The sequence below is a fragment of the Telopea speciosissima genome, chromosome 6 (genome assembly GCF_018873765.1).
Source record: "Telopea speciosissima isolate NSW1024214 ecotype Mountain lineage chromosome 6, Tspe_v1, whole genome shotgun sequence".
NCBI classification, from domain to species: domain Eukaryota; kingdom Viridiplantae; phylum Streptophyta; class Magnoliopsida; order Proteales; family Proteaceae; genus Telopea; species Telopea speciosissima.
In genome coordinates, this window is record NC_057921.1 from 63,959,022 (window position 1) to 63,986,495 (window position 27,474).

The following is a 27,474-nucleotide window of genomic DNA, read 5'->3' on the forward strand; positions in this document are numbered from 1 at the left end:
CAGCTGTTCAGGTAATCATCCCACTTTATACCAAAGAACACATGCATATAGTTTCCAAGAGGTTTAAACACATCGGGCAAACAAGGAACCACCTGCAAAACGCAGATAGATAATGGTGTGATTAACTTGGTTCAGCTACTAGACGATCTTCCACACTACGAAACAAAACCGCAGTGAACATATTATGAAGCATGTAAAAAATTTGCTAAAATATACAGCAGGAACTTAAAAAAACTTGGTTGCAACTTTGCAATCTCAGGCTAAAATTCACAAACTCACCAGAATTCCATTGCCTCAACAAACTCACCAGTGCTCTGTCCCTGTTATGAGATTACAAAATTCTTCAACATAAGCTTCACCACAATTTGAGAACTGATCATAACCCGAATAAGCATACATCATGACCACACTGCAGCCTTTGTCATAAATGAAGTATATCTCGATTCATCGAAGAATATATGAGACTTCAGTCTATACTTACCAATATAAAGGGCATATTTTTTTACCCAAAAAGAACAAAGCATCGGGTTTACCACAGTAAATACTGCAAAAACCTACTTATTACAAAAGGAATCAACTTAAACAAATTTTCCCCTAACAATGAAAAGTTAAAAAATATGTGCAACGCTATTAGAGATTCCTCATTTTTGTTTCAGACTTTTTAACCAAAACACTGGTTTGTCAGTGACTCTTCTTTATCATATCATTCATGACCTTTTTTTTTTTTAATAAAATGTCATAACCTGACAATGATTAAAAAGAAATAAAATAGCCAAAAAAAGTGAGTCTGATGCCATGAATCGAGCACACCACACAAACAACTATCAACTTCACTTTTGAACCAAATTTGGCAGGCATAAATTGAATCTTCACTTGATTAATAATATTTCAATGGCCTCATGTAGAGGTTACATAACTCCGAACTGGTCAAAAGAAAAAAAAATCTTCTACAAAGGACCCCCAAAAAAAGTATTAGCAGCCATTTGCTAAGGAAATCATCATGGTGTATGTAGTTACACAAGTACTGTAACAAGGAAAAAAAATCGCATGATTGAGATGCAATTCACCAGGTTCAACATCTCTTTATCGACCTACCAAAGCACCCAAAGGAAGAAAAAATAAAAGGGTACAAAGGTCATGAAGGGATTCTCCTTTGTGCATCATCTTCATCACATTCTCACATTCCCAATGGCTTGGAATTGGAATCATACTTCCAGTCTCGACCATATCTGAAATGACTTTTCTCTTCTCTAGATCTCCTAGGTGCATCCCCAAGCCTGCTGTCAATACCACTGTCATAGGTCTTGGGACTCCCTCTACCATGAAACTCTGTTGCCTCCTTGTTATGAGAATCATGAGCTGCAAAATCTTCCTCATCATACCTGAACCTCTTTACAGGGCCATCTGTATCATAACACCTTACAGGATGTACAAACCCGTATCTGCGACCATATTTCCTTCTATCATCATCACTTTCATCATACCGAGACCCTCTTCCAGCTCCAACCATCTCAGGAAACCTCCTAGGATGTATGGGTCTGTAATACTCACCTGGCTCTGATCTTCCCATGGAACCCACCAAATCAAACCTATGACCTCGTTGGAAAATTCTTCCAGGCGATCTTCTTTCTGAAACAGAAGGCCGCTGCTTGTAGCCATGCTCCCTAAAATGATCAACATGATCTTTCCTATTGCCAACCCATCGGGAAGAATGTTGCTGAGAACTGCGGATTCTGGATGTTGGGGTAAAACCTGCAACTTGATCTGCAAAAAAACCCGACCGCCGATGAGGTGACCGCACCCTCTCCATTCTAGCCACAGACCTGAAATTTGGAGGACTTATACTGTGGTGTCTTAAACCTGGACCACTACCAATCTCACACCCATTTCTTCCCCTTGGAGATGGCCATACAGGGGGAGAGCGAGTTCTAGATCTTGATGGAGATTTTGTACGGGATCGAGATAGATGAGGACCCCCCCTTCTTTGATTGGGGGAATAGCTCCGTTCTCTCATGACTAAATGATGTTGCATGCGTAAGGAAGAATCATCAGGAGTGGGTCCTCGATATCTCTCCCTGAGGCCAGCACCTACCACTTGTGGACCAAATCTTCCAGGCGTACCCCTTTCAAGAGTAAGGCTCCTATCGGGGCTCATCTCACCCACTGGACCAAGTTCCATATGTATGCCAAGAGCCTCATCCCTGTCTAATGGTGATCCCCTTTGGACGAGAGAGCGGCGCACACCTTCGGAAGAAGCATTTACAGATTGTCTACGCCTTCCCAAACCACCTGCTTTTATAACTGTACCATCTGGAGCAACAACAAAACCACTGCTCTCTATCTTTGCAGCAGCTGCTGCTGCAGCGTTCTTTGGTGCAGGGTGCCCAAAACCAGATGAACGATGACGTTCTGGACCCCAATGGAAAGAATCAACCCAACGATCACCTCCCCGCCCCCTGCCATGCATATGCAGCACAGAGGTTCCACCCCTTCCAATGGATTGTGCAGAAGCAGGTTCTCTTTCAGCTCTACGATTTGAATCATCAAGGTTGTCTGATCTGAAAACATAAAAATAATATGCAACAACCAATTATTACACCTTAAAACCGACAAGGCTACAGATGAAGAAGAAAATAAGGAACAAGTTCTGTAACATACCTATCACTTCTAAGCAAGACATCAGAAGATATGGGTCCCTCAATACGTGAAAGCAACTCCCGCCCAGATGTTTTTCCCATCCTTGTCACAGAATCCCCAGAATCAAGACCATCAATACGAGCAGCAGAATGAATCCTTTTGAAATTACCATCTCTGGCTTCCGCTTTTGTATCCACAGAACTTCTGCTGCATTCCGGCAATCGCTCCCATCCAGTAAATTTCATACTCGAAGTTGATGAATCTCCTCTGGCATAAAGTCCACCATCTCCATTCGCCCTATCAGCACCTCCCCTTAATTCATTGTCCACCTTAGATTCTGTTTGTTCATCTTGCATACCAAACTGCCCCCTCGAGTGTCTATTCACTGTCCCTGATCTTTTCTCACGATATCCTGCTTCCAGAACATAGTTTTCTGTCATATTCTTCTCCATAAATTGGTCTGTTTTGCAGTTGTCATTGGTCTCAAGATATCTCCCTCCTTGGCATTCTGCCAGTTCATCAACCTGTACAGACATGGACCCTGGATAATCAACTGCAGCTTCAAAGTCATATGCTTCTCTGTTGTCTGATCCATAGTCAACATGCTCAGTTTCCCCTTCCTCACATGCATCCCCTTCCCAACCATGTAGAATCGGCTCCCTGAACTCCCCATCCTCATACTGAGAATCATAACCTACCTGAAGTTCGCTCTCCTTTTCTATCACTTGGGGATCATCTTGAGAAACATCTGAACCATAATCAACATCATCAAAATGATCATCATCAGGAGCAACATTTTCAGAGATTCTATAGGCCTCATGAGAACTAAGGTCACCTGGTGTTTCCAACGTTTCTGAAGTCTGTTCGGTAGGCTTATACTTGAGTTTTTCAGATTCAATCTGACCTGGAGAATCAACTGTAGCATTAGCTACAAAATCTTGGCCACCTTGTAACTCCAAATCCACACCAACAGCTTGTTCACCTCTTCCAGCAGATGCATGTGAACCAGGCAACACTTCACAGTTAGTTGACAGGGAACAATTAGCTTTATCTGAATTACTCACAACATGATCCATGACACAATCAGAAGGCCCAGATTGTAGAGGATTACATGCCATGAGGTCAGTGCCCTGTGGTGTATTGGGGAAGTTGACATTGTCAAGCAAACCAGAAGTTCTGCCAGCATCCTCACCATCTTCAGTCATCAGAACTTTACCAATTCCACATGTAGCATCTCCAGGAATGGCTGCATAAGACAGAGCAATACAATGCTTGCCTGACTGAGGACTTGAGCAAATGTTTTCAGCTCTCTCAGAATCAGAAGGACAATCATCTCCTGCTTCTTTATCAGTAGCAACAGCAGAAAGGGACTGAGGACTTGAGCAAATGTTTTCAGCTCTCTCAGAATCAGAAGGACAATCATCTCCTGCTTCTTTATCAGTAGCAACAGCAGAAAGGGACTGAGGACTTGAGCAAATGTTTTCAGCTCTCACAGAATCAGCAGGAGAATCATCTCCTGCTTCTTTATCAGTAGCAACAGCAGAAAGGAACTGAGGACTTGAGCAAATGTTTTCAGCTCTCTCAGAATCAGCAGGACAATCATCTCCTGCTTCTTTATCAGTAGCAACAGCAAAAGCTGCATCTCCATTTCCCTCAGAGACTGGTGCATCAGCTACAGGAAGGGCAGAATGAATTATGCTGGTGTCTTTGTCATCAAACTGATGAGCACTAATGTTTGTGGTCCATTCCTGATTACGCAAAGATTCTGATCCATTATCCAGGCCACTATTCAGATCACTATTAATCTCAGATGAAGGAGCCTTTCCCTGGAAGCAAGTAGTTCTTTGACATTTTCCCTCACTGGCATGTGCAGTGACCTCATGTCTATTACCAACAACATTGCCAAGCACAGGCTGCACTGGGTTTACATTGTCAAGTTTGGTAGCTGCAGGCTCCCTTTGCAGCTCACAAGCTTCCAACTTCCCTGCCTTCTTATTGCATCCACCACCAGAGATATCAACAATTACACCTTCCTGAGGACCCACAATGGGATCAAGACATGGACTGTCCCAAGCATCCATAACAGTATTCAAGTCCCAGTGTGATCTATCATCCCGCAAAGACTCATAATTTCTTGAACCTGCTTCATTCCTCTCACTTGGAAGCTGCTCCTGCTTAGCAGCCAGAGCGCTAACTGTAGAGGAGGGGGCCTCTGCATTTGTTTTACATGTAATATCATCTGGGAAGGATGTGTCAATCACCAAGCAGGCAGTTGTTTCTTCCACATGCATCGCAGAAATACAGGAGTCAGCTCCTTCCTTTGAGATTTCAGCACACATTTCAGCACAATTGACACTATGGTCCTTGTGTGGTTCCTCCACCACAGAACACAATTCATTATTCACCAGAACATCAGAAGACCTCTCTTGCGTAGAAGATACTTCTAGGGCTGACCTATCCTCACCATTATTCATTCCACCATCCATACTGTTACTGCAGGCGGCAGCAGCCAATATTGAAATACCAGAGAAGTCTTCATTGTGACCAGGAATTTCATTCATCTCTTTTGAGTTTTTTCTATCAACAGCAATACCCATGTCAACAACTTGACCCAACCGAACAGTTGAGTCCATTGCCACCAATTTCTGTCCCGCAATTGGATTTAGAGAAGACCCCTGACCTGAAGCATGTTGACCCTTTGTAAATTGATCAGACTCCTCTGGGGGTGGAGAAGGTGCCTGAGGCGGCGGTGATGGTGACCGAAACAAAAATCTCCTTTTTTTAATTGGTATATGCTCCACTTTGTCACTAAACCGGTGCCCGAGGATAGTCACTCCAAGCTGCAAAATAGAGAAGACAATCAAAACAACTTGGAAAAAAATGTACATACTTCCCACTGCCATTCTGTTGAGCATTTCTTATAAATGAACAACTGAGCCATGTGAAATGTAATAACCTTTTCAGATTCAGAAACTGGCATGTCTTCAACCTTTTCTGGGTCCTTTTCAATCAGAGTTCCACTCCTTTTACAGTTTCTGGAAATGGGTCTTCTAGCCCGCCTTGACGCACTTCTGTTCCCTTTTGAAACTGTCTTCCAAGTCAAATCAGGATTGATAACGCTTGTAAGTTCCAATCCCCCTGTGCTCAGCATGCTACCAGATAGAGACCCTCCCCAATCAACTAGTGGTTTTCCACCACAAGTCTTGCAGGATGCCGTCACTACTCGTTTTCTAATTGGCTCTATAGTAGAGGCTGACCCCCCAGAGCAAGAACACGTCCGAATCTGTGAAAAGAAAAAGGAAATCATTTAGAATATATATAGAAAACAATGCCATGTTTTGAAATATGTCTGAACTCGGATGTTGTATGTGGAAACAAGGGTTACCCACCATTAAGTCGGAACACTCATTGTCCTAGCTTATTGAGGGATGGTGATGGACAAAAACCCTTCTTAGTACCCATAGCAGGATCCAAAATGACCTCACCTGTAAAACATGTGTGATTTATAACAGAGTCAATAGACAATAACTTATAATAACAATTACTGAGGCAAATTAGTATGTTTCTGAGACCTAAAGCTGATAATAAGACTGGCACATAAGCCTCAAGAGGCCATTAGCTTGAGGCAGATCATGTTTACCAGCCTTCAAGGCCTGCATTAAAATCCTGAGTCATACTGCAGCTTTGGATATGGCAATAACCTAAGGTTGGAGTGAGAGTGTCTTCTAGCCAACTAAAGAGGACGACACACACCAATAAACCAAGACTCTATCAATTCAATCACATGGCTTAACACTCAGAAATGAAACTCGATAAGGGTTACCCAGTTCAACATAACTTCCATGGCATACTAGCTGAGACAGAGTAATCACTGCTAATTCAGACTATGCCAAAGACGGCAGAAAAGCCTAGTGAGATGCTTAGTTAGAAACAGATTAGCAACTTGGGCTTATAGTCAAGCGACCTGAAGAACATCCACAAGAAGGCATTCAGTACATGGAGGAACTTATCTCCTTTTTCTAAAAGGATTGGACCCACCCACTTCAAGTATTACAGGTTGAAGATCAGCTTTTTGTATACGGTTTCTAATAATCTGGGAATAATTTATCTTCACAAACAAACAGTTTGCCCATATTGCAATCACCTTTTGAATCAGTAGAACACTCAACGCCCCGACGCAGGGTTTCCAAAGATATAGATGTAGCACAGGAACCGCCTGAACTCCACAAGAGACACAGAGTTCCATTATGGGAAACCTACGGTTTAGCATAGACTAGTAGATGGAAGAGAGTAACTGCTGGAGCAATAATTTCAGAGGCAACATTAATCAACAGATCCAATCAGATGAATAGCAGAGAATAGATCCTGTTGACCTAAGACTATTTTAGGCGGATTGTCTTTTCAAGTGTTCTCTACATCGCATTGCCAGAAGCTGGCATAAACCATGCTCAACAACTCCTCCTCCAAACAAATTAAGACGCCTTATGTAGTTATGTATGTACGGTGAGCGGAAAAGTATAACAAACGCCTAAAGAGGTTTCTCTGGAGCAAAGATAAACTCTAAGAATAACACAAACGCTCTTCCGCAGGAAACCTAGATCCAGAACGAGGGCGTCTCTTCAACAAGTGCACAAGGAGTGACTAGGTCAGCGAATGAAGGAAAACAGCTTGAGACCCAGCCTCAGTAATTGCAGGCAAAGAAAAGTAGAAAGCCAACCAACCGACCATGAAGAATATAATGCTCCGACACAAAACTGCTTAGCTCCGCCTCGAGTATGCAGCTCCCCTTACTCAGGCCATGGAAACCTAAATCATAAAACCAGACAGATCTAGGGAAAAAAAGTCCTAACCGGCAGAGCTTCTTTTAGAATAGTAGCGTCTACTCATCAACAGTGATTGCCAATGCAAAACCCTAATATTATTGTGTTGCCCTTGCCCTCCTTGGCCTTCTTCAACCTGTTTCCAATACTTCAAAACTGAAAGTGCCTTCTTCTGAACTGAAGGATATCTGTCTGATTCTGCGAACGGTCAAAGTCTATGCCTTCGACGCAATCCATGTTTGAGAGAGTAAGCCCTTGCCCTTGCCCATACATATATATGTTTTTGTTTCTCAATCGATGGAAAACAACCAAAAAACAGAGAAATCAAAAGCTAGGGTTTGAATACCTGTAATCGATCTTCTGGATAATTCGAAAAATCACAGCGATGAACTAAACAGACCTTCGACGAAACCTTCGAATCACTTGCTCAAAATCCAGAGAAACTCTCAGCGATGAGAGAATTTGAAAAGACCTGAATAAATACAAAGGCAGAAGACAGGTACGCGTATATATATATAACCTAAGAAAATTCTTCTTCAGAACATCTTCAACAGAAGAAGGCGCCTAAGAGATAGAGACGTAATCGGATTCTGCTATCTGTGATCCTTTTTCTTCTTTTCCTTGGCTTCGATTCGATCATAGAGGGATTGGGATTCTTCCCTCCCGTTTCCTTCCACACATTCCTTTTCCAATACGCCAATCTTGCTTTCTTCCAATCTCTCTCTCAATATTTTCTTCCCCTGATTGCATCAACCTATTCCAGTATTCTAATTCTTAGCTCCCTTGCCACGTATTTATGGTGTCTCTCGTACCCGAACTACCCTCGTTCAGTTTCTATATTCCCCGAAACACCCTCCAACCCAACCCGCACCTTGAAATCGACTCATTAATTTCGCGGCTCGACGTCTCCAAGTTCTCCCTGGAACCAGTATTCAAGTCAAAAACCAGCCGTCATGATAGCTTTAATGAAAACGGCAAAAAAACGCCACCCGGTTGTGTGCTGAGCGGCTTGTCCCTGCGCCCAGACACAAAGGTGTCACTCAGTCGGGCTAGGTAAGGCTCAATCAAGCTTCCAGGCTAGTGTAATCGGGCCTGACCTGTTTTTTTTTTTGTTTTGTTTGGTAAACGGATATCTATTCATAAGAACGAGTGATGGACGTGATGTCTTTCTTACACAGATCGACAATCCACGTAGTGGACAATGGCCATTGTGTCATACACTCTATAGACCCAGCCTTCCGTGCCAAGGTGTCAGCCACATGGTTGAGGGACCTTGGCAAGTATTCAAACTTATATTCTACAAAGTAAGTTGATAATTGCAAAATATCCTCGATAATGATTCGGAGACCAGGAGGGGGTTCCTTCGCACGGTCTGTTAGCAACTTAATGATCTCAATATTATCGGACTCCATAATAACGTTGTCGTAGCACTCCCCTATGGCATGAAGCATGCTGGACCTCACAGCTAGACCTTCCCCCTCTATAATACTTGCGAAGCACTGAGGGTCTGATACAGCGGAGATGGGTAACCCCGTGTGATCCCTAAACACAAATCCCAAGCCGGATTTGCCTTTGTCTTTGTGGAAGGATGCATCACAACTCAGTTTAACCCATCCACGTGGCGGGAGGGTCCATTGGTGATTCTGGCTCTGTGGCGGGGGGGAGGTAGCAAGAGTCTTAGAAGGTGAGTTAATGCGCTTGCGCTCCAGAACTCTTCAAATGCATATGAAGCCTGATGACAGACGTCCATTGGTGTCCAGGAAACCTTGCCCAACCTAGCTTCATTTCTTGCTTTCCAAATATACCAACAAACAAAGGAGCAGTAGCTGACAGTTGGGTGCCCCTTTGTCTTCTCATTTGTAAGTAACTCCACCCATTTCAGGATCCACGTGGCCAATGAGGGCGAGTCTGTATACAAGAACCTGACCCTGACCTTACAACCCAGCCAAACAGCACGAGCGAACGGGCAAGTGCACAAGATGTGATTAGTGGTCTCCAAGGCACCACACCGGTGGCAGTTAGGATCCACAGGGATTCTTCTACGACTAAGACCATCCCCTGTTGCCAAGTCTGAAGCGCAGGCCTTCGAAAGAAAAGTTTTAATTTTTGGCATAGAAGGGCAGTTCCATACTTGTTTCCAGACCTCGTTGGAAACCCGTGGTGTTGTGGTTGAAGATGAGCTAGCAGTCTGAGTTTGGTCCTTGACAGCTTGTTGGGTTGCTAGGAACTGATATGCTGCTTTGACCCGGGCCTTACCTGGGTTGTGGGCATATTTAACTCTAAACGGGCCTTACCTGAGTTGTGGGCATATTTAAGTCTAAACAGGCCTTGACATATTAAGAGTAATAGAATAAACAATTTATATTTTTCTTCCTCGCTTCTTAGATTTATTAGTTTTTAATCAACGGTGAAAAAAAATTCCTGATCATGTGGTCTGAAAAATATGAGTAAATAAGTTAATCAAGATATCAATCAAAGTCCAATGTCTTCTAGGCTTACTAATGCTACATGGGATCAAACTACTGCATCACTTTTGATATGAGAGTGAGACCATATTATTATAACATATATGTGTGTATTAATAACTTAATCTATCGACCAAAAGCTAAAAATTTTCAAGACTCATATTAAGTTAAAACCTGATCAATCATCCAAAGACCAAACACGTCACTAAAATTTATAAATATTCAATTCACAAGGTTTCAAAACCAACAAATAGGTCAGGCTAGCATTCGTCGGTCGATCTGGTGGAGTGCTCGATGGATTAGGACCCTCACCAAGACCGCCCGATTATAAACTTGTCAGGCCAAACTGAACTTTAGCCAGGCAGGTTTGATCAATTTTGTTAGGCCGGGCCTCGAATTGACACCCCTAATCTCAGCTCCACAATTGAATCACAATAAACATGGAATGTAAGTGGAGTTGAGGAGGAGAGAAGTACGCCACCGACTGAAGATTACTTGATATAATGAAGAACACTAATGCGGCTTGCCAATGACATTCTCAAGGCTTAGTCATAAATTGGCTAAGATGGTTAATAAAATAGACAACGTCAGGCCATGTTAATGTAATACATAGGAAACGACCTATGATAGACCAATAAATAGATGAATCAAAGGGGGTAAACCATCATTGGGATTTAGTTTCAAAATTTTTTCCATAAGAAATTCACATGGGATTGGGCACCCTTCAATGTGCATGTGTCATTCAAAATGTTAAAAGGCATACTTGCATTGAGATAGATAAATCCCTTGGCTTGAATGAGCGACCTTTTTTAATCTCAAAGAAATATGTTAGTGGACCCAAATATTTGATATGAAACCTTGGGTGCAAAAATTTCTTGAGTATGGCGATGCATGCAACATCATTGCTAATGATGATGATATCATCCATCGAGACCAGAACTCCAACGAAAGAGGTCATTTGTTTTAAAGTGAATAAAAGAGTAAGAATGTTGTTTGGTCGCGTGGACCTTGTACCAACGCAGGGCCAATGGGAGCACATGCCCAAGCATCCAACATGGGGGGGGGGAGGCTGGGTGGTCGTTTCACCACCTATGTGTCTAGGCATAGGGGCATGCGTCCAAACAACACACTTTTTTCCCCAAGGACTAATTAGCCTTGGATTGCAGGAAACCCACATTAATATGAGCAATAGGATTTTTTGAGAACCAATTGTGAGAGGCTTATTTGAGGCCATATAAGAATTTGTTCAGGTGACAAACCCTTTGATCATCATGTTTAGCAAACCTTTCTTCTTCTAAATCACCATGGAAGAAGGCATTATTCATATCAAGTTGATACAAGGGCTAGCAACAGATGACGTCATCATTAAAACGTATTACAATGACAAGTTTATCCAATGATGCAAATGTTTCATGGTACCATCGAATTTATATTTGATTTTGTATATCCATTTACAATCAATGGGTTTTTTCAGGGGGCAAGTGAGTAACAATCAATGTATTATTTTGCTATAATGCTTTAATTTTGGCTGCCTTCGCCTCTTTCCACTTTGGATTTTTATTAGCTATGGTAAAACATGTTGGCTCGATTTCATTAATTGAAAGAAAGGTCTTATGGGTTGTATAAGAAATGAAATTAAAGAGTAGACAGTTATGATTAACAAAATAGTACTCATTGAGACTTTCACCAAAAAAATAAAAAAAAAAAATTTAAGAATTACATTAACCATTGAAAGAAAAACTGGGGTGGGAAGCATGAAAAGCATTTTTGAGTTAGAAAAACAACCTATAAAATTAGACTCAAATATGATCCTAACAAGCAATGTCTCATACTATTAGTAAATTATTAGGAAAATACAATATAGTTGACCGAAAGGATTGGAAGCTCAAAAACACAAAAATTATGCCTTTTTTAATATAATTATTTATGTTACTGGTGCCGTATTCCACTTTTTAATCAAAATTTGATCCCTTTATGAACATAATTAACCCTAATTTTTTTCTCAACTTTGCTAATTAACTCTTGGATTCAAGGTGAGATTTTTTTTTGTTCAAGTATTCAAGGTGAGATTGGTTTAAGGATTTTACTACGTCGATGAGCTGGTCCCTCCGCCCTCTCCTCCGCCACTGGCAGTGGAAGAAGTGAAGAATGAGATAGAGAAACCACCAGAAGCAGCCGCAGGATCTTTTCAGCCCTCAGACTTGACCGGCTCAACTTTCAGACCTCCAATCCCATCTTCGTTCTCCATTACACGCAACCAACCAACTCCTCCTCATCACCAACATCAAATAAACCAAAACAGTGTGTTTTTCATTAACAATAGAATTGGTTCCAATCTCCAACCAGAAACCAGGTATTCTCGATTATGAACCCTAAAGTGGGGGAGGAAAAACACACAAGTTAATGTGTTTGAAGAAATGCTCCACAGGAAAATTGGCAACAAGTAAAATCAAGGGTGTGCGGTTGGGGATGGTGCATCCAACACTAAGTGTAGCCTTTCATCCTTTTTTATAAAAATCTTCTTCATAGCAAAAGCTCGGCCTAATCAGAAATTCTGTGAAGAACCTTAAAACGATTTGATATCAGGAGGAAGGTGGAACTTGGAAGGAGATGTTGGGGGTTTTTTTTTTACCCTTTTTCCTTTCACGAGTGGTCGGAAGAGGCAACGGCAATTCGGAGTTGTGGAGGCTGTTCAGGACCGCCATTCCGTTTCCAGAAAGCCCTCCTCCACCAAACCTCAAACCCTCTCTGTATATTGGGACAATCGTCACCAGAGTTTAGGAATCGATTGAACCAGGACAGCAGAATCTCCTGCTGTAAGGGCAAAGGTAGGGTGAGGATGGTGTTGCTGAGGCCCTCCTCAATCAGGTGACGGTCGAGACCTTTGGATGCCCTCCTCATCCACCCAAAATCGTCGTAAAACGGTTCTAGCCATGTCTGCAAGAGTAAGCATCTCACCTCCTTGGAGGCCAAGAGCTGTCCCTTCCCAATCCCAACGAAGAGCCTTGCAGTTACTTTGCTCACCTCGTACCGGTGAACCGCAGGAACCCTGGAGTGCGCCTCTGACAGATCCCCCTGAGACGCCCAAATCTTCAAGAAGTCTTCTGCGATCTGGCGATCGATCAGGATGTCCAGAATCCAGTGCAGGTTATCGGCCTGGCGTGCAATCTGACCAGCGTCATGCAGGTCCGATGACGCTGCCCTGAGGAAATGCTCGCGAAAAAGTTGCAGACATCCGTCGAACGCAGAGTACAGGGACTCTTTACTAAGGTCATTCTGGGATGAGTTCTCCCGAAGCATTTTGGAGACCAAGACTTTCATCTCCTTCCTCGCCTTCTCGTCTTTGCCTTCGAGAACTACCTGCAAGAGCCTTAAAAGCACTTCCTCGTTGTTGCTGTTGTTCCCGCTCTCTGCCCCCGTCGCCACTTCCACTGACACTCTCTGCAGTACTTCCCCTGCTCCAGCCCCCTCCAAATGAAGCTGCGACAAGAGCGAGGCCACCTTCTCCTCTTCGTCTTCCGCCCATGGAGCTGCTTCTAGGTACTCCAAACAAGACAGAACTCCAGCATCGAACCCTATCGCAGACGAAACCTAAAGCCATTCAACCAGAATAAAATCAAGGGTTATGTCGTAAACTCCAACCAAACTCTGTTAAAGTGGAAGAATCAAGGTCACCTTACCTTCAAGATACCAAGTACTTTGGAGACATCTTCCTCCATGAGCTTCTTCCGAATATCCTTACAATACATCAACCCCAGAGTCTCCATGTAGATATCGATATCTTCGCAATCAGAGATTTCGATAATGTACGGAAGTGATCGCTGCTGCTTGGACCATCGATCCGAGAGCTTAGCAGCGAAGAACCTACTATGGGCGACAAGTATATGGCGATGCACGTTCAAGGAGACGGCCAATCCATCCTTGGAGCTCAGAGTAAGCTTAACATCGCTAGACGTGGGATCGTTAAACTGGTTCCCAGGGCTGCAACTCCCTAAGATCTCCGCCACTCGCTGCTGCAACAGTGCTTGAGTATCCTGAACAGTGATTTGGGATTTCCCAGAAAGAACTGGAGCGTGATCCGCTAGAGTGGAGTTTCTGGGTTGACAGTCGGGCTCGTTTGCCATCATCTCGAAGAGCGTCGGACTCGATCGGGTTTTATCGAGGGGAGGCTGCGGAGGAGGCGACATGGGGTTTAAGAGCCCGGCGTTAAGGGCGGAGTTGAATTTACTGTAACTGGAAGGGAAAGAGCCGAAAGAACCACCGCCATTGACACAAACGCTGGCGGCAATGGAGGAATCCATAACCGGAGAACCAGTACTAGAAGAGAAGCTAAGCTTAGGAGCAGCTACCGGTGACTCCGACGGCGATTGTGATGTAGACAGAGAGGTAGTGGAAGACGAGCTAACGGTAAAGGTCACAGGAAATGGTTCTGATAGCTGATATGGAGCAGCGGTGATGGCAGTCGTACGGCGCTGCAGCTGTTGATGAGGAAGTGGAGGTGATGGTGAAGGAACAGAGGGGGAAGGGTTATATTTGGAAGAAGCGCAGCACCAAGAGTTGTCAGGGGCAACGATAGTGGGTGGGTCTCGTTTACGGAGGTGGACGTGAAGGGTGAGATCCCCGGCGGAGGAGGAGTGCTCCGGGGAGTTGGGGGCGGCGGCGGAAGCAGAAATGGTGATTTCACGACGCTTTCGTCGTTTGGCTTTGATGGGTTGGATTTGGATTTGGGTTTTGAGAGGAGCACCTGCTGCCATGAGTCCTTGTTTCTTGTCCTTTAGGTCATTGCGCATCCCAATTCCCGCCACAATACCACGAGGTGGGGAATGGTGAAAGAAAAACTGTGATCCGTAAACTTGGGGTTTTGATATTTTGGTAAGATAGAAAAACGAGAAAATTCAATTAAAAAACAAAATTAATGGAGGAGATCGTTCATCAGTCGTCACTCGAAACGGAAAAAACACAGCGAGAGAGAGAAAGAATTAATGGAGGGATCAAAGATATTAACTGCTCTAGTTATGCCTTTCTGGATTGAAACCCAGTCAATGTGGAGTTATTGCAGCTCTGCAATTTGCGCTCTGTCACTAAAGTAGGTGGAGAGAAAGAGAGAGAGAGAGAGAGACTCAGACTGTAAAACTCTTTGTAAAGAAAACTGAAACAGTGGATTGATATGATCGACTTTAAGGTCCATTTGGGAGACTGGAGTCTTCGAAGACGAGGGAAAGAAGAAAAGAAAGAACTGGACCATGTTTGGCTGTCAGATAAAGCCAGATATTAAAAACCCAGGTCCCAAAGGCAGGGGATCCTCTTCCTTGTGATCTGAGCTTGGTTCTTTGTCTTGTTATTGCTATTCCTTGCTTTTAGTGAGTAGGGTCTGTTTGTTTTTGCCAGTTGTTTGCATGTGTAAAACTTTGTATTGTTTTAGGCTGTCGTTATCCCATGACAAGTGAAAACCCCCCACCGACAAATCCAAAAAGAAAAAAAGGGCAAAAAGAAACAGTGAAACCCTCGGTTTCTTGTTGACTGTTTGGTTGGTCTGACTTGGATTTGTTTGAAGCATGATGGTCTTTCATTTTTATCACCAGATTCAGTTGTTAGGGAGCCAAACACAACCACCTTCCCCCTCCCCACCCCACCCCCCCCCCCCCCCAACCACCAAAAAGGATCATTTTTTCAGTTTAATGAAAGGATATGAAATATCTTTTCTCAATCCAATCGGTGGGTCAGTAGGTCCTATAGATTAAGAGGTTTTTTCTTTTCACTGAGGGTGAAGAAAAATTCAAACCTTAGTGAAAATGCACATTTAGATGGTAAACACTGAACAGCTGTAGGCTCTCTTTTTCACAGGGGCTTACCTTTTTCTTTAGAATTATATCACACATCATTGGTGAATCCAGTGGAAAAATTGACCCAACCAAGACATTTGAAGCATAAAATTTAAAAAGCTCAGTATCTAGCTGCTTAAAGTGATAGACTTGTGAAGCCATTATTCACTTACAATTAAATAGTTATCTTTGCAAGTAAAAAGAGGTGAAGGGAGGTGGGGAAAGGAGAAGAGCATAGTTATTAAGGCGACGTCTAGGCATCCAAGCTCCTTGGGTGTCTTGGTTGCCTAGGTGGGCGTCTTGCTGCCTTGTTGGTGTCGACTTGATTTTAGATCCTCTCCAACGCCATGGTCGTCTTGCCGCCTTGATAACTATGGAGAAGAGATTAATTACACACCCATTTTTTGCAAATTTCATAGTTGGATAGATTCATTTATGCATATTCTTATGCCATATAAGATTTAGTGACTACAAACCATGCCATACACAAGTTGTCACCATAAGATTGGTAGCCAAAACCCTGAACCTCAAAGTTGGAGGGAGGGCAAACCAGGGTCTACATTCTTAAAAATTCTACATTAATCTCTCTGAGCAAGCGACGTAGTCTACGCCTCTTCACATGTTTTTTTTTTAATAAATTAATTATTTTAATAAGAAGAAAATGAATACAAAAATCTCTGTGAGGGAGACTAGACTATCATGCTTGTTCAGAGAATCCTCTCCCATTCTTTTATTATGTCACAGTTTCAAATGCAATACTGCTGCTTTCCCTTTGTTTATTTTATACCTTTGGGTACCATAATACTATCTATCATGTGCTGTCTCTCTCTCTTCCATCTTTTTGTATTTATATTCTTTCTAGAAATGAAGGATAGCCACCTTCCATGAAATAATATAGCTTAGGGAAGCACTTTACAGCATATATTGGCCCCCCTAATAAGACAACCAGCCTCCAAGACTGCATTATCAAAGCTATTAACAAACCCTAATTGGCAACTTTTTTTCAATTTTCTTTTCTGTCAAGCAGACAAAAACTTAAGACACTCTCCAATTATAGATACAGAGGGTTTAGAGTTATATTATCAATACAAATCCTAGGATTTTGGTTAGTGCACTTGGCATTAAAGTAGCCATCTGATGGGTGGTGGCATTTGTTTTTTAATGGGTGCTAAACATTAGTGTGCCAATTTCAATTATTCCTTCAGATCATAGCTATAAACATATTTGAATTGCCAAGAGTACTCTGTTCTAGTACTGTTAAACAGATTAATGTTTACATTGGCCATATTTTTAAACTCCAAATCAAATCAAACCACAAACTAATCCCTCTCTAGAAAAGAAAATTTTTCTAAACCTGTAAGGAAGTGTTTGGGTCAGCAATTTGGATTGGGGTGCTGCATTTCACCTCTCCAATTCCAATCTATTTGATTGACAAATAATACGTAGATTTGAAATCCATAGGCATTCAGTCAGGATTTCCTTACCAAAATAAAAAAACAAGATTTCATGCCTAATCTGAGAGGCCCAAAGGAACCACCCCAGACCCCACCATTTGAAATCTGCCTTGTTAAGATCTCACATCTTCAGTACAAACCCAGGTGATGCAAGTGGGAATTATCTTCACCTGTCTACCATCCATCCTTCCAATAGTAGATGCTGATTTTTGAGTGATGGCAAAAGGGATCTCTCTCTCTCTCCACAGGGAAGACATCAAGCAATGAGAGCTATGTCATACATTTACTTTCAGTAAGCTCTGTGATGCAGTAGCACTTGACTGACTGGACAAGTATGATTGAGTTTAAAAATCCAAACACAGACAGAACCGGTCTAACCCGGTTTTCTGGTTCAATAAGGGTTGATAGTAGTTTAGTTACTCTTTGTCTTTTATTTTCTTATGTTTGCATTGGGTAGGATCCATAGGAGATAATAAGCTAGTTATTTTGAATTCTATTTTAGTTTTAGAGTTGTATTAGGAGATAGAGTTTATGTGCAAGTTAATTTCATCCTTACATTCTAGTTAGGAGTCTTTTGATTTCTGTTTATTTATACATTGCAATCCAATGATGAAAGAACAGAATTGAATAGGAAATTATTTGGATGATACCCAACATGAGTGAAGTGTGACTCCTTCCCCTCCTCTTCTCTAACCTGCCTTCCACCACTCTGCCATTAGGGAAGATGTAGAGCAAGTAAATTTGCCATCATGCAACCAATGGAATAGCTTATGAAGGAAAACCATTCTGAGAAGCTGCCAAAGCAAACAATTTGAGAAAAGGTTGTTAGCAGTTAGAAAGATGTACTGTGGTGAGTTCATATTCCACACACACACACAAACAAAATTTCCTTTCATTTCAGAAATTAAGTTTCCAATCTGGGTTCCTCTGTTCCAAGGCTTCTCACTAAAATTTTCCTTTCATTCTGCTTTCTATACTTCCTCTAAAGACAGTGGAGCATTAGAACCTTATCATCCTTCTTCCAACACAAATCCTCATCTCAGCTAGACTTTATTTATATGCTAAATTGCCTACTTTCATTTACCATATATTAAGTTTCCAATCAGGGTTCCTCTGTTCCATGGCTTCTCTCAGTCAAAATTTTCTTTCTTTCTGCTTTCAAAACTTCCTCTAGAGACAATGGAACATTAGAACCTTATCATCCTTCTTCCAGATTAGCACAAGTACTCTCAGGTAACAAGTAAACAATTAAATTGGTTAATCATAACTTAATCGATCATCAACAAGAAGAATAAAGTTCACATATAAGTGTGTGTGTTCACACTGTTGTCAAGACTATAAATATTTATACTCATAGAGTATTGAAGTGGCTGCTCCCAAGCCTGTAATCCATATATGGTTTGATTGAAAGCAGGGATCTCAGGCTTGGTTTGGCTCATGGAGGCCCATCAAGCTACTTGGACTTACTTATCGAGGCCCAAATCTGAGAGCTCATGAAGCAATCCTGTTTTATCTACAAACTAGAAAGAATGATGGGAACCCTTATGCAGCATTTCATTCTTTAATTCATTTGTGAGGAGTGAAAATGCTAAAATCACAGCTTCTGTGAAGGATCTTTGTAATGGTGGATTAGTTGTTTGGCTCCAAATGAGTATATGACTTTGTTTAATATATATAGTGGGCCTGGTAGTGAAGTCCAATATGACTCAGTCTGGGTCGAGTCTAGCCCATATAATGGGCAAGTTGGATGTAAGCCCAGTGGGAGAGAAAAATATCACCTCAATTTGCCTGCCCGTCAATTTTCTCAATTCCCTCTATTGGATCCCATCTTGGGCAGTGTGTTAGGGCAGGGGGTTAGGGTGGTCATTTTCACCCCATATTAGATGAAATTGAGGAAATTGAGGGGCAGGCAAATTGAGGGGATAAAGACTCGAGTGGGAGTTTTGGAAGGAACTAGTTAACGAGGTATTGATGATGGCAAGCTCTATTTCCTATTAATTTTGAAGAGTAAAATAAAAATTACATTAAAAAAATATAATTATCAAATATGAATATATTATAAGAGTTTCAGAGAGTCCAAAGATCAGTTTAACGCATGGTTTCGTGACGACAGATGTCTTTTTGATATTATAAACACTCCTCGTGTTTAGAAAGGTATTGCAAGGGATCACTATCTGATTGTGTAGCGTCTGCACCAGCACGAGGGCTAATGAGAATGCATGTAGACACATGGACATAGATGCGATTTTTTATTTCATGGGGACCAGAGTGCAAGGCGGTACTTTTGTGCATTCCCGTGTCTAGGCTTAAGAGCTACACGACCAGGTACCGTTCCTTTTTCCTTTAAATAGATAAAACATTGTGGAACTCTTAGGTTTTGATCTCTCCCACAATCTGTTAGAAGAGAATGAGAAGTTTTTATTTATACTGGATAGTGCTATATCCGCATCTGCATCCGATTAGCTTTTGGACGGATTAGGATAGTGCTAAACGGATACGGATCGGATATTTTATCTGTTTACATGTAAATATAACTTTTCAGATAGCTATAGCCTATCCGTATCCGCATCCGTTTAGCTTTCGAATGAATTCAAATAGTGCTAAACGGATTTTGACTATTCATTTACATCCCTATCTATTACGAAGGTTAAGAACCAAACAAAAAGTAAAGGGTTCATGTACTATGATACCGTAGATCGAGCACATTACATTACACTGAAACAGGCCCACTTAAACAGATCAAAGTGGTAGGTACAAAGAAGATCATCTAAGGCCAACATCCCCACATGGCTTCATGCCCCACTTCAGTTACCCATTTGTCTGTTAATGTCGTTATCATCTCATCACAAATGTGGACATGGAAATCATACCCATCCAGGGCATCATTAGATGTTAATTCCCACTCCCAGTCCCCACCACGTAAACAATCATTAATTCCATTCTATTAACCTCTTAATCTATTTTAGAGTGTAAGGAAAGATTAGTATATTAACTTAAAGCCACAAAATAAACATGGTAATTTAATACTAGCCCTCCTCACCCCCCCCCCCCCAAAAAAAAATTCTAGGCATAAAGGTACAAAGGGAATAAAAAAAAAAGGTAAAGTACACGTATCCCTTGTAATGCACCCAATATTTCTCGTACCCCCCCAAGCAGTTCAATATTCCACGTACCACCCTTCAATATTCTATGTACTATCCCTGTTTTACACCCCAAATGCCAGATAGGTCCAATCCGTTAAATACCACCGTTAGATGCCAAAATTTTGACCATTTTATCTTTGCTCCATTTCTTAAATCTAAAAAGACTTAATTACCCTTACTTATTTGTTGCCCTAAATTAATTGAAAATGACCATTTTACCCTTTGTTTTATTTTTATAAATGAAAAGACCTAATTGTCCTCATTTATGTATTACCCTAACCTAATTTGAAAAGACTATTTTACCCCTAAATACTTGTTTGTAAAAACCCCAAAATGCCCTCATCTTCCCCAAATCATCATCTTCTTTTACATACCCACCACCACCACTACCATTTGGTATCAAAGCCAGACACCACGTCACGGGTTCGAATCACAGAAAGGACTATCTGGAGTAGAGTGAAAACCATCAAGAAATGGTTACTTGTCACTACACTAAAAACCCTGAAGCAAATTGGAGCCCCCTACCTATCGCCAAAGTAAAAGTTGCCTAGAGTGAGAGCCATTGAAGACGACAGTAATGTAAGTGTGGTGATTTGTTATGAGCATAGGGGGCCTACTTTAGTGTATAGAAGCTAGATTAAGCTAGTCTAGTATGGGATAGAATAAAAGACTTGATTTAACGTATTCCATCAGCTCTGAAGTTTGACGTATCGATCAAATACCTAACAGCTAGTAGCATGGAGAACACTTGACCCATTAATTATTTACATCTAATCAGATAATTAGCAACCAAAGTACGGATATATGTTCACGTTCATTAAAGCGCAACAAGTGGGGTGATGCATGGACCACACGCTTAGATGATCGATAATGGCTAATGGCTCCCTAACCCAATAGGCTTCGTTTGCGTCTTCAATCTAAATTCCTACCTGATACGTCTTATTTGTTTTTTGGAGATAAATAATGGTTCAATTAAGCTTTTTTGTATATAATTCACAAACCCACTTGCAGAAACAATTAAGGATAAGAGCTAATTAAACTAAAAATTAAAGCCATGTGAGACACATCAGCTCTAATCCTGCAAAATGATCAGATCAGATCAACTACGTGCTTCTTGCATTCTTCTTTTTTATTATATTATATATAAGAGAAAGACATGTAGAGACAGGGTGTGTGTGTGTGAGACTACTCTAGCTTGCAAATAACAATTGGATTAAAGTACAAGTTGCCATTTAATTACCCAAAAGTTTAAGCAAATTAAGTAATGTTTTTAGTTCATAGTTGGTCAGAAGTTGCCGCTTAATCCTTAACTTACTGCAGACAACTCCTGTAATCTTGTTATTTCTTAATTAATCAAGTTTTAAATAATAAGTAAAACATAGAGAAATGGAGAATTAATGAGAAGTAAAGTTACAAAACTCTCCTCCCCCTCCCCTCTTCTTGCACAGACAACTTCTGAGATTCCCGTTTGTAAGCAGCAGAGACCAGATTCCTCATGTCGTGCAATACAGTGCTACATATATAGCTCATGAACAGCAAAGGGGTTGAAACTTCTGAGTTGGCAACCCAACTAGTGTTCACTTTGTTCTTCAAATCATCTCTTTAAATATGGTAAGTTTTAGTCACTATAACCCTATCCCACGTGGTGGAGAAAGAACCCTAACTATAACCCTATACTATACCACCAGATAGGTCACGGCATACACCAATCATAAGACTAGACATAGGAGTGCAAATGGGTCTTTTTCAAAAAAGAAGGAGAGAGAATGACACATGTTAGGCACCTTGGTGGAGTATCTAGCCTTTTCCCATTTTTTTAGTGTACTTGATACTCACTAAGTACTTAAAAAAATCCCCATGACGTAGGATTGTAGGAATTTATTTTTTGGTGCAATTCAAGGGTTCACCGGCCATCAATCTCAACAGGACCCCACAAGGAGGCACTGAGGGGACTCACAAGGGGTCAAATATGATACCCAAAGGCTTCACTTCTTGGAAAGCAATTAAATGTGGACTATGTGTCGCAAAAGAGACTTGAACCACCCATCAAGCACCTGACACAATTCTCCCAAAAGAATAGCGAACCACCAGGGCAAGCCCTGGATCGACTGGAGGGTAGGAATTCAATCACTACTTAGTCCTAAAACATTTATGCTCTCATAAATTAAAGGAGTGGAAAGTAAAATTGAGAGAAAAGAAGATGGAAAAGAAAGAAAGGTTGATGGCTGTCGGAGACATGGTGACCCTCTAAAAGGGTAAAGTCCAATATAGAGGGTGAAAAAACATGAAATGAGGAGTCCAAGTAATGGGAGGTGGTGGGCCCTCAATGTCTCGGCCGGGTAAGACAAAGCCCAAAGCAGCGTGACAGACAGGTCTTCGGCTGTATGTTGCTGATCTGATCAGAAGGTGAAGAAAGCATTGGCGTATGCGTAGGTATGGCGCCTTTTAGTGCACACCCACCGACTTCGCCGCACAAGCGTCCACTGTGCTGCGCTCTCTCCTCCAAGCCCATATGCTGTGTGGCCGGTTGGCCAACCTTGCGTCCCCAAACAGACACCCTTTTGTCCTCTTCTCGCCCTCGCTCTTGCTCTTGCTCTTGCTCGCTAGCTCATTGCCCTCTCTGTGTCTCTGTGCGGCGCGCGTGTGTGTACAGGAAAGGTAGTGTGGGGGTTTGATAATGGCTATGACCCATATGTCATAACTTTCCGTCGTGAGGTGAGACCCCAGTTTGACGCCTTGACCCACAAGAAGAGAACAAAGAACCTAACACAATTTGAATGACTTTAAGCCCTTTCTCCTTTTGGATTTACTGTTTTTTTTTGGGGGGAAAAATTGGCGTCTATTACCCTTAGGGTCTTAAACAATTACGTCCATCACTCTAAGAAGTGTATCACACTACGCTTTTAGGGAATTGAAGAAATTTTTTTTCTTTCTATAATCCTTACATACTTTCCTTTTCTTAATTTGATTAATAGATTAGATGTTTTTTTTTGATAAGTTAGATTAGATGTTGTTCAAATACAAAAACACATATTCACAACCACACAAAGAAAGAGAAAGAGAGACGGTCTCCTTTAGTGACCAGTCTTTAATTGCACATTAGATCATTTCACCAAGTAGGTTTGGAAGAAATAGATGGGATACAATTCGACTCTTCTACTTCTTCCTGCCCCTACTGTTGTGTGCCCCCCTACACACAAGCAAGGCAGAATGTACATCCTTACCCCTGCCCAGGCACCTTGCCCGAGCGGGAGTAAGGCGGTACTTTTCATCGTGCTTGTGTGTTGGGACGCATGACAGTACCTGGTAGGTGCAAGTAGAGGAGTCAGATCCCTTCAAATATTAAGACAAAGTGAAGAATGGAACCAGACTGTAAGAGATGTGGGACGAAGTCTTTTGGCATGTTGTCATAGCATCCCATGCTATGCTTGTTGGAACTTTTTCCCCCACTTGATGCTGTAGAGTGTAGGCCATAGTAGTACTGAAACTTTTCTCTTTTTTTTTTTTTATTTCTTTCTTTCTTTTTGGCTCAAACTATTCAAAAAATGAAACAATCACACTTTGATACTCTCATTTTACATAGTGATGAGAGTAATATGAGAAAGGGAGAGGATATACCAAGCTGCCAGCATGGGAAAGAATCTACACGCTATCACCAATAGTGGTCTAAAAAAGATATCATCATCCATGTAGACCCCATATTTTAAAAAATAAATAAAATAAAAATACATGTATGAAATCTTCATTTTTTGTGAGAGAGTATCCGCACACAGACAGTGTGTAGATCATCTTTTCGAGTAAAAAAACGAAGGGATGGGCCAAGATTCACCTTCTCATGGTCTTGAAGGCCTATCTTTTTAAAAATCAATTCCAAGGACCAATGATCATTTCCTCAAACTCAATGGTTTAATTTTCTAGGGTTTCTTTGGGCCCCCAAAAGGAGCAAGATAAGAAAAACTAAGAGAAATCAATGATCATTCCATGTAATACATACTTAAATTCCCAAGGTTTGCAATCCATGATTTTGGGTCATAGAGAATCCTTTGAATTATTATTGAATAAGGATATTTTGAAACTTATTATAAAGAATGAGGGGCCGCATATTAAAGATTTTAATATCAAAGAGTACTTTGAAAGTACTTGATGATTAATATAAATTATGAGTTATGATAATAAACAAACATGATTGACAAAAACTACGAAAGTTCCTCATTACCATTTCTAATTTGAAACTATTTAGTACTTAATGGATGTGGGCAAGTGGATGAGAACATTGAAAACCCAAATTGGTATTCTCTACTAGTTTTCAATAGTTAGAGGTATCATTTCTTGTTTGAAGTGTTAAAAAATTCTTTTTCTTTTTTTTTTGTAATATTTATCCAATATATTTGTACCTTAATGTTCAATTGAATAAAGGGTGCGACTTATTGTCACCAAAGTGGTGAACGAAGAAGTTATAACTTTCTTTTAATTGCCCCTTATTTTTTCCTTAAAAATTATTTAATGCGTAGTATTTAATGAAGGGGTGAAAAGCGATTTTCAAAAAGTTGAGAGTAACTAAATGTAATATTTAATGTAATTTTTATGTGAAATGATAGCTTTAGCCTCATTGGAAAAAATAAATGTGTTGTCTTAAAAGGACATAAAAATAAGGTTACAATTTTTAGTCCACCGCTTTGGTTACAATAAGATTTTCTCTTTTTTATTAGTGAATGAAAAATAAATTAAAAGAAAAGAGCAAAGAATAACATAAAAGAAAAAAAGGCTAACCTAAAGAGAACCCAATCAAAAGGCAAAAAATAAATAAATAAAGGCTGATACATCAAACAACAAGGTAGGAAAGAGACATCGATGGAAGGATGATACATCAAAATCCGGGTGGGGGGTGGAACACCAATAAAAGGATGACATATTAAGAATTCAAGGAGGGGTGAGAGATAAGAGGAAGGTCCCAACATATTGTCAAATGCTTATTCTTTAAGTGTTTGGACTCATAGAACGAATGGAGAGAAGTCTCTCTTTGATCTAAAAAACTAATGATTACCCAAATTTGTTCTATAATGCGCGACGAAGAGGTCCATCTTTTTTTTATTCTTTTTTCACTAAATTTATTTTAAAATGTACGGATTTCTCAGATATTCCCTTTTTTAATTCTAGAATTTTATTTAAACCCTACGATCACTTCACAAGTTTCCTTCCAGGTAAAAACCAAAAGGTTTTGCTGTCCTCGTAGGTCAATTGCAATCCTATTGAAACATGTCACATGGGATCCTAGACACCAAAAACCCTCTAAAATTTGAGCTATAAAAATATGAGGTTAGCATCTTTCTAAAACCTAATGTACCATCGATATAAGCATCGGTCCTTTTTTAAGTGTGAGGAAGAGTTTGTATTCAATGGAGACAAGTAGTTAGTAGTACCTATCAATGTATAGTTAGATTTCTGTCTTTTGTTTCATGATGTAGTTATTGAGCAATAGTAAAGAAAGAAAAGAATCAAGAAAAGAAAGATAGCAAAGTTTCATACTTCAGATGTGATTTAACTCTTTAACAGTTTAGATGGCTGCCATCAACAACGAAAAGTCACATATGATGATAAATAATGAACAATTTTCCTCTGCCGTGTGAGAAGGAAATCCCATAATCTTGTTGGTGGTGAAGCTTGATTTTGGTCCGAATGTATGATTGATATCTTCGGAGGGCTTTTTTGGCATCGAAACGACCTCAGAATGATGAAAATGGCGAACATCCTCGCCTAAGGCTGGGAGTTATGTTGGGCTCGTCGAGATCTTCGAAATGAGTACTTTTGAGTCATATGTTATGTTTTGGTCTAGTTCTGTGTTTTTGGCAATTTTGGATCAGGGGCACTTTTGTACTTTCTAGGTTTAGGGTTTCCTTATATAATGTTATTATCTCTTTAAGATGGGGTCAAGAGGGCTTATAATATTTCCAGAAAAATAGTGAAATTTGTTCTATTGCTCGGCCGTGGATGTAGCTTCTCACCTTGGGGGTGAATCACGTAAATCTCTGTATTGTGCATTGTATGTGTGCTTTCTCTATGTTGTTTTTCTTCTGCAAATCACCATTCTGGGCGTTGTTTTTCTTAACAAATTTGATCGCCATTATTTCTCATGTTATGGGTGAAAATTATATTTCTTTTTAGATGAAATTAAAAGAGAGAGTTTTTAGTGTCAGTAAACTAAAATATTTCTCAAAAAAATCTTTTTGGATGATTAAAAAAAAACAAATAAGTTTATGGTTCTTGAAGCAAGGTTGTAAAGAGCGGAATCATTAGGATCCAGATCAATCAAAATTGGATTCGACTATAAGGTTGCATTTGGTATGTATTCTAGGTTGATTTTGCATTCTCGAATGATAAAAATAGTTGCTTTTATCGTCTGAGAATGCGAAATAGATCAAGAATACATACCAAACACAACCTAAATTGATAAATTCGACATATCCCATTCCGATTCTTAAATCTATGGATGGATGTGGAGGAAGACAAAATAAACATCTCCCAAATAAACATCTCCCAATCAGTGGCATAGTATTTGGAGAAATATCATAAAATTTGAAAAGTGAGAGATGCACTAGTAGTGGGTTTACAGTTCCAAACGTAGAGCCGGGACCATTCTATCAGTTTTATTCATGTTGGTTCCATATCCTCTTCAGTGATTGGAGAGGACTGGTTGGACGAGGCAGAGAGGTTAAGAGCAAGAAAGCTTGTGGGGGTGGGAGGACAGGAGAGTGACCTCACTGGAGGACTGTGGGCCTGTACCTGTTTTGTCTTATTAGTCCTCTCCAATGACTGGAGAGAGCCACACCCGGGTCATGAATTTGAGGCCTTAAATATCCATCATACGTGTGACATATGTAACACGTTAGAGTTGAAGGCTTCCTCTTTTATATATATAGTAGGGGAACCTCTTCATCTAATTTTACGTATGTAAATTACAATTACAACCATCAATTAATCCTTTAATTGTAGGGGGCAGTTTTGTCATTTTAATCAAAGGGAAAGCCGGAGCTTCGTTACGCTTACGTTGCCTTCGCCGTCATTCTCTCAAAAGAGTAGGGGCATCTCAGAAGTCCAGCCTCTCTCTCTCTCTCTCTCTTCCAGTCTTTTTCTCT

General features: G+C 40.8%; 2 protein-coding genes across 5 annotated transcripts; both read right to left on the reverse strand.

Moving 5' to 3' along the window:
- Window positions 1-853: 853 nt before the first annotated feature.
- On the reverse strand, window positions 854-12,500 carry LOC122665277. Of its 4 annotated transcripts, none has more exons than XM_043861391.1 (5): window positions 12,488-12,500; window positions 6,027-6,122; window positions 5,594-5,920; window positions 2,659-5,477; window positions 854-2,558 (listed from the first exon to the last, which is right to left on the reverse strand). In XM_043861391.1, exons 2-5 carry the CDS (start codon window positions 6,027-6,029, stop codon window positions 1,178-1,180), a joined length of 4,530 nt encoding a protein of 1,509 aa, XP_043717326.1. In that variant the 5' UTR covers window positions 6,030-6,122; window positions 12,488-12,500; the 3' UTR covers window positions 854-1,177. The 4 variants fall into 4 exon arrangements, with proteins under 4 accessions (XP_043717326.1, XP_043717323.1, XP_043717324.1 ...); XM_043861388.1 differs by lacking the exon at window positions 12,488-12,500 and adding an exon at window positions 7,804-7,919; XM_043861389.1 differs by lacking the exon at window positions 12,488-12,500 and adding an exon at window positions 6,782-7,410.
- Window positions 12,501-12,503: 3 nt separating this feature from the next.
- LOC122665278 (BTB/POZ domain-containing protein At1g63850-like) lies at window positions 12,504-14,758 on the reverse strand. Its single transcript, XM_043861392.1, has 3 exons — window positions 14,392-14,758; window positions 13,603-14,349; window positions 12,504-13,513 (listed from the first exon to the last, which is right to left on the reverse strand). The coding sequence occupies exons 1-3, from the start codon at window positions 14,710-14,712 to the stop codon at window positions 12,566-12,568; spliced, it is 2,016 nt and encodes a 671-aa protein (XP_043717327.1). The 5' UTR covers window positions 14,713-14,758; the 3' UTR covers window positions 12,504-12,565.
- Between the last annotated feature and the right edge of the window lie 12,716 nt (window positions 14,759-27,474).

Excerpts from the sequence above, each read along its gene's own strand:
- LOC122665278 (XM_043861392.1), bottom strand. The coding sequence starts at position 14,712 with ATGCGCAATGACCTAAAGGACAAGAAACAAGGACTCATGGCAGCAGGT. Across the intron at positions 14,350-14,391 it reads CTCATCAACAGCTGCAGCGC|CCATTTCCTGTGACCTTTAC; the intron begins CGTACGACTGCC and ends CAGCTATCAGAA. Across the intron at positions 13,514-13,602 it reads AAGTACTTGGTATCTTGAAG|GTTTCGTCTGCGATAGGGTT; the intron begins GTAAGGTGACCT and ends GAATGGCTTTAG.
- LOC122665277 (XM_043861391.1), bottom strand. Across the intron at positions 5,478-5,593 it reads CAGTTTCTGAATCTGAAAAG|CTTGGAGTGACTATCCTCGG; the intron begins GTTATTACATTT and ends TCTATTTTGCAG. Across the intron at positions 2,559-2,658 it reads GTCTTGCTTAGAAGTGATAG|ATCAGACAACCTTGATGATT; the intron begins GTATGTTACAGA and ends TTATGTTTTCAG.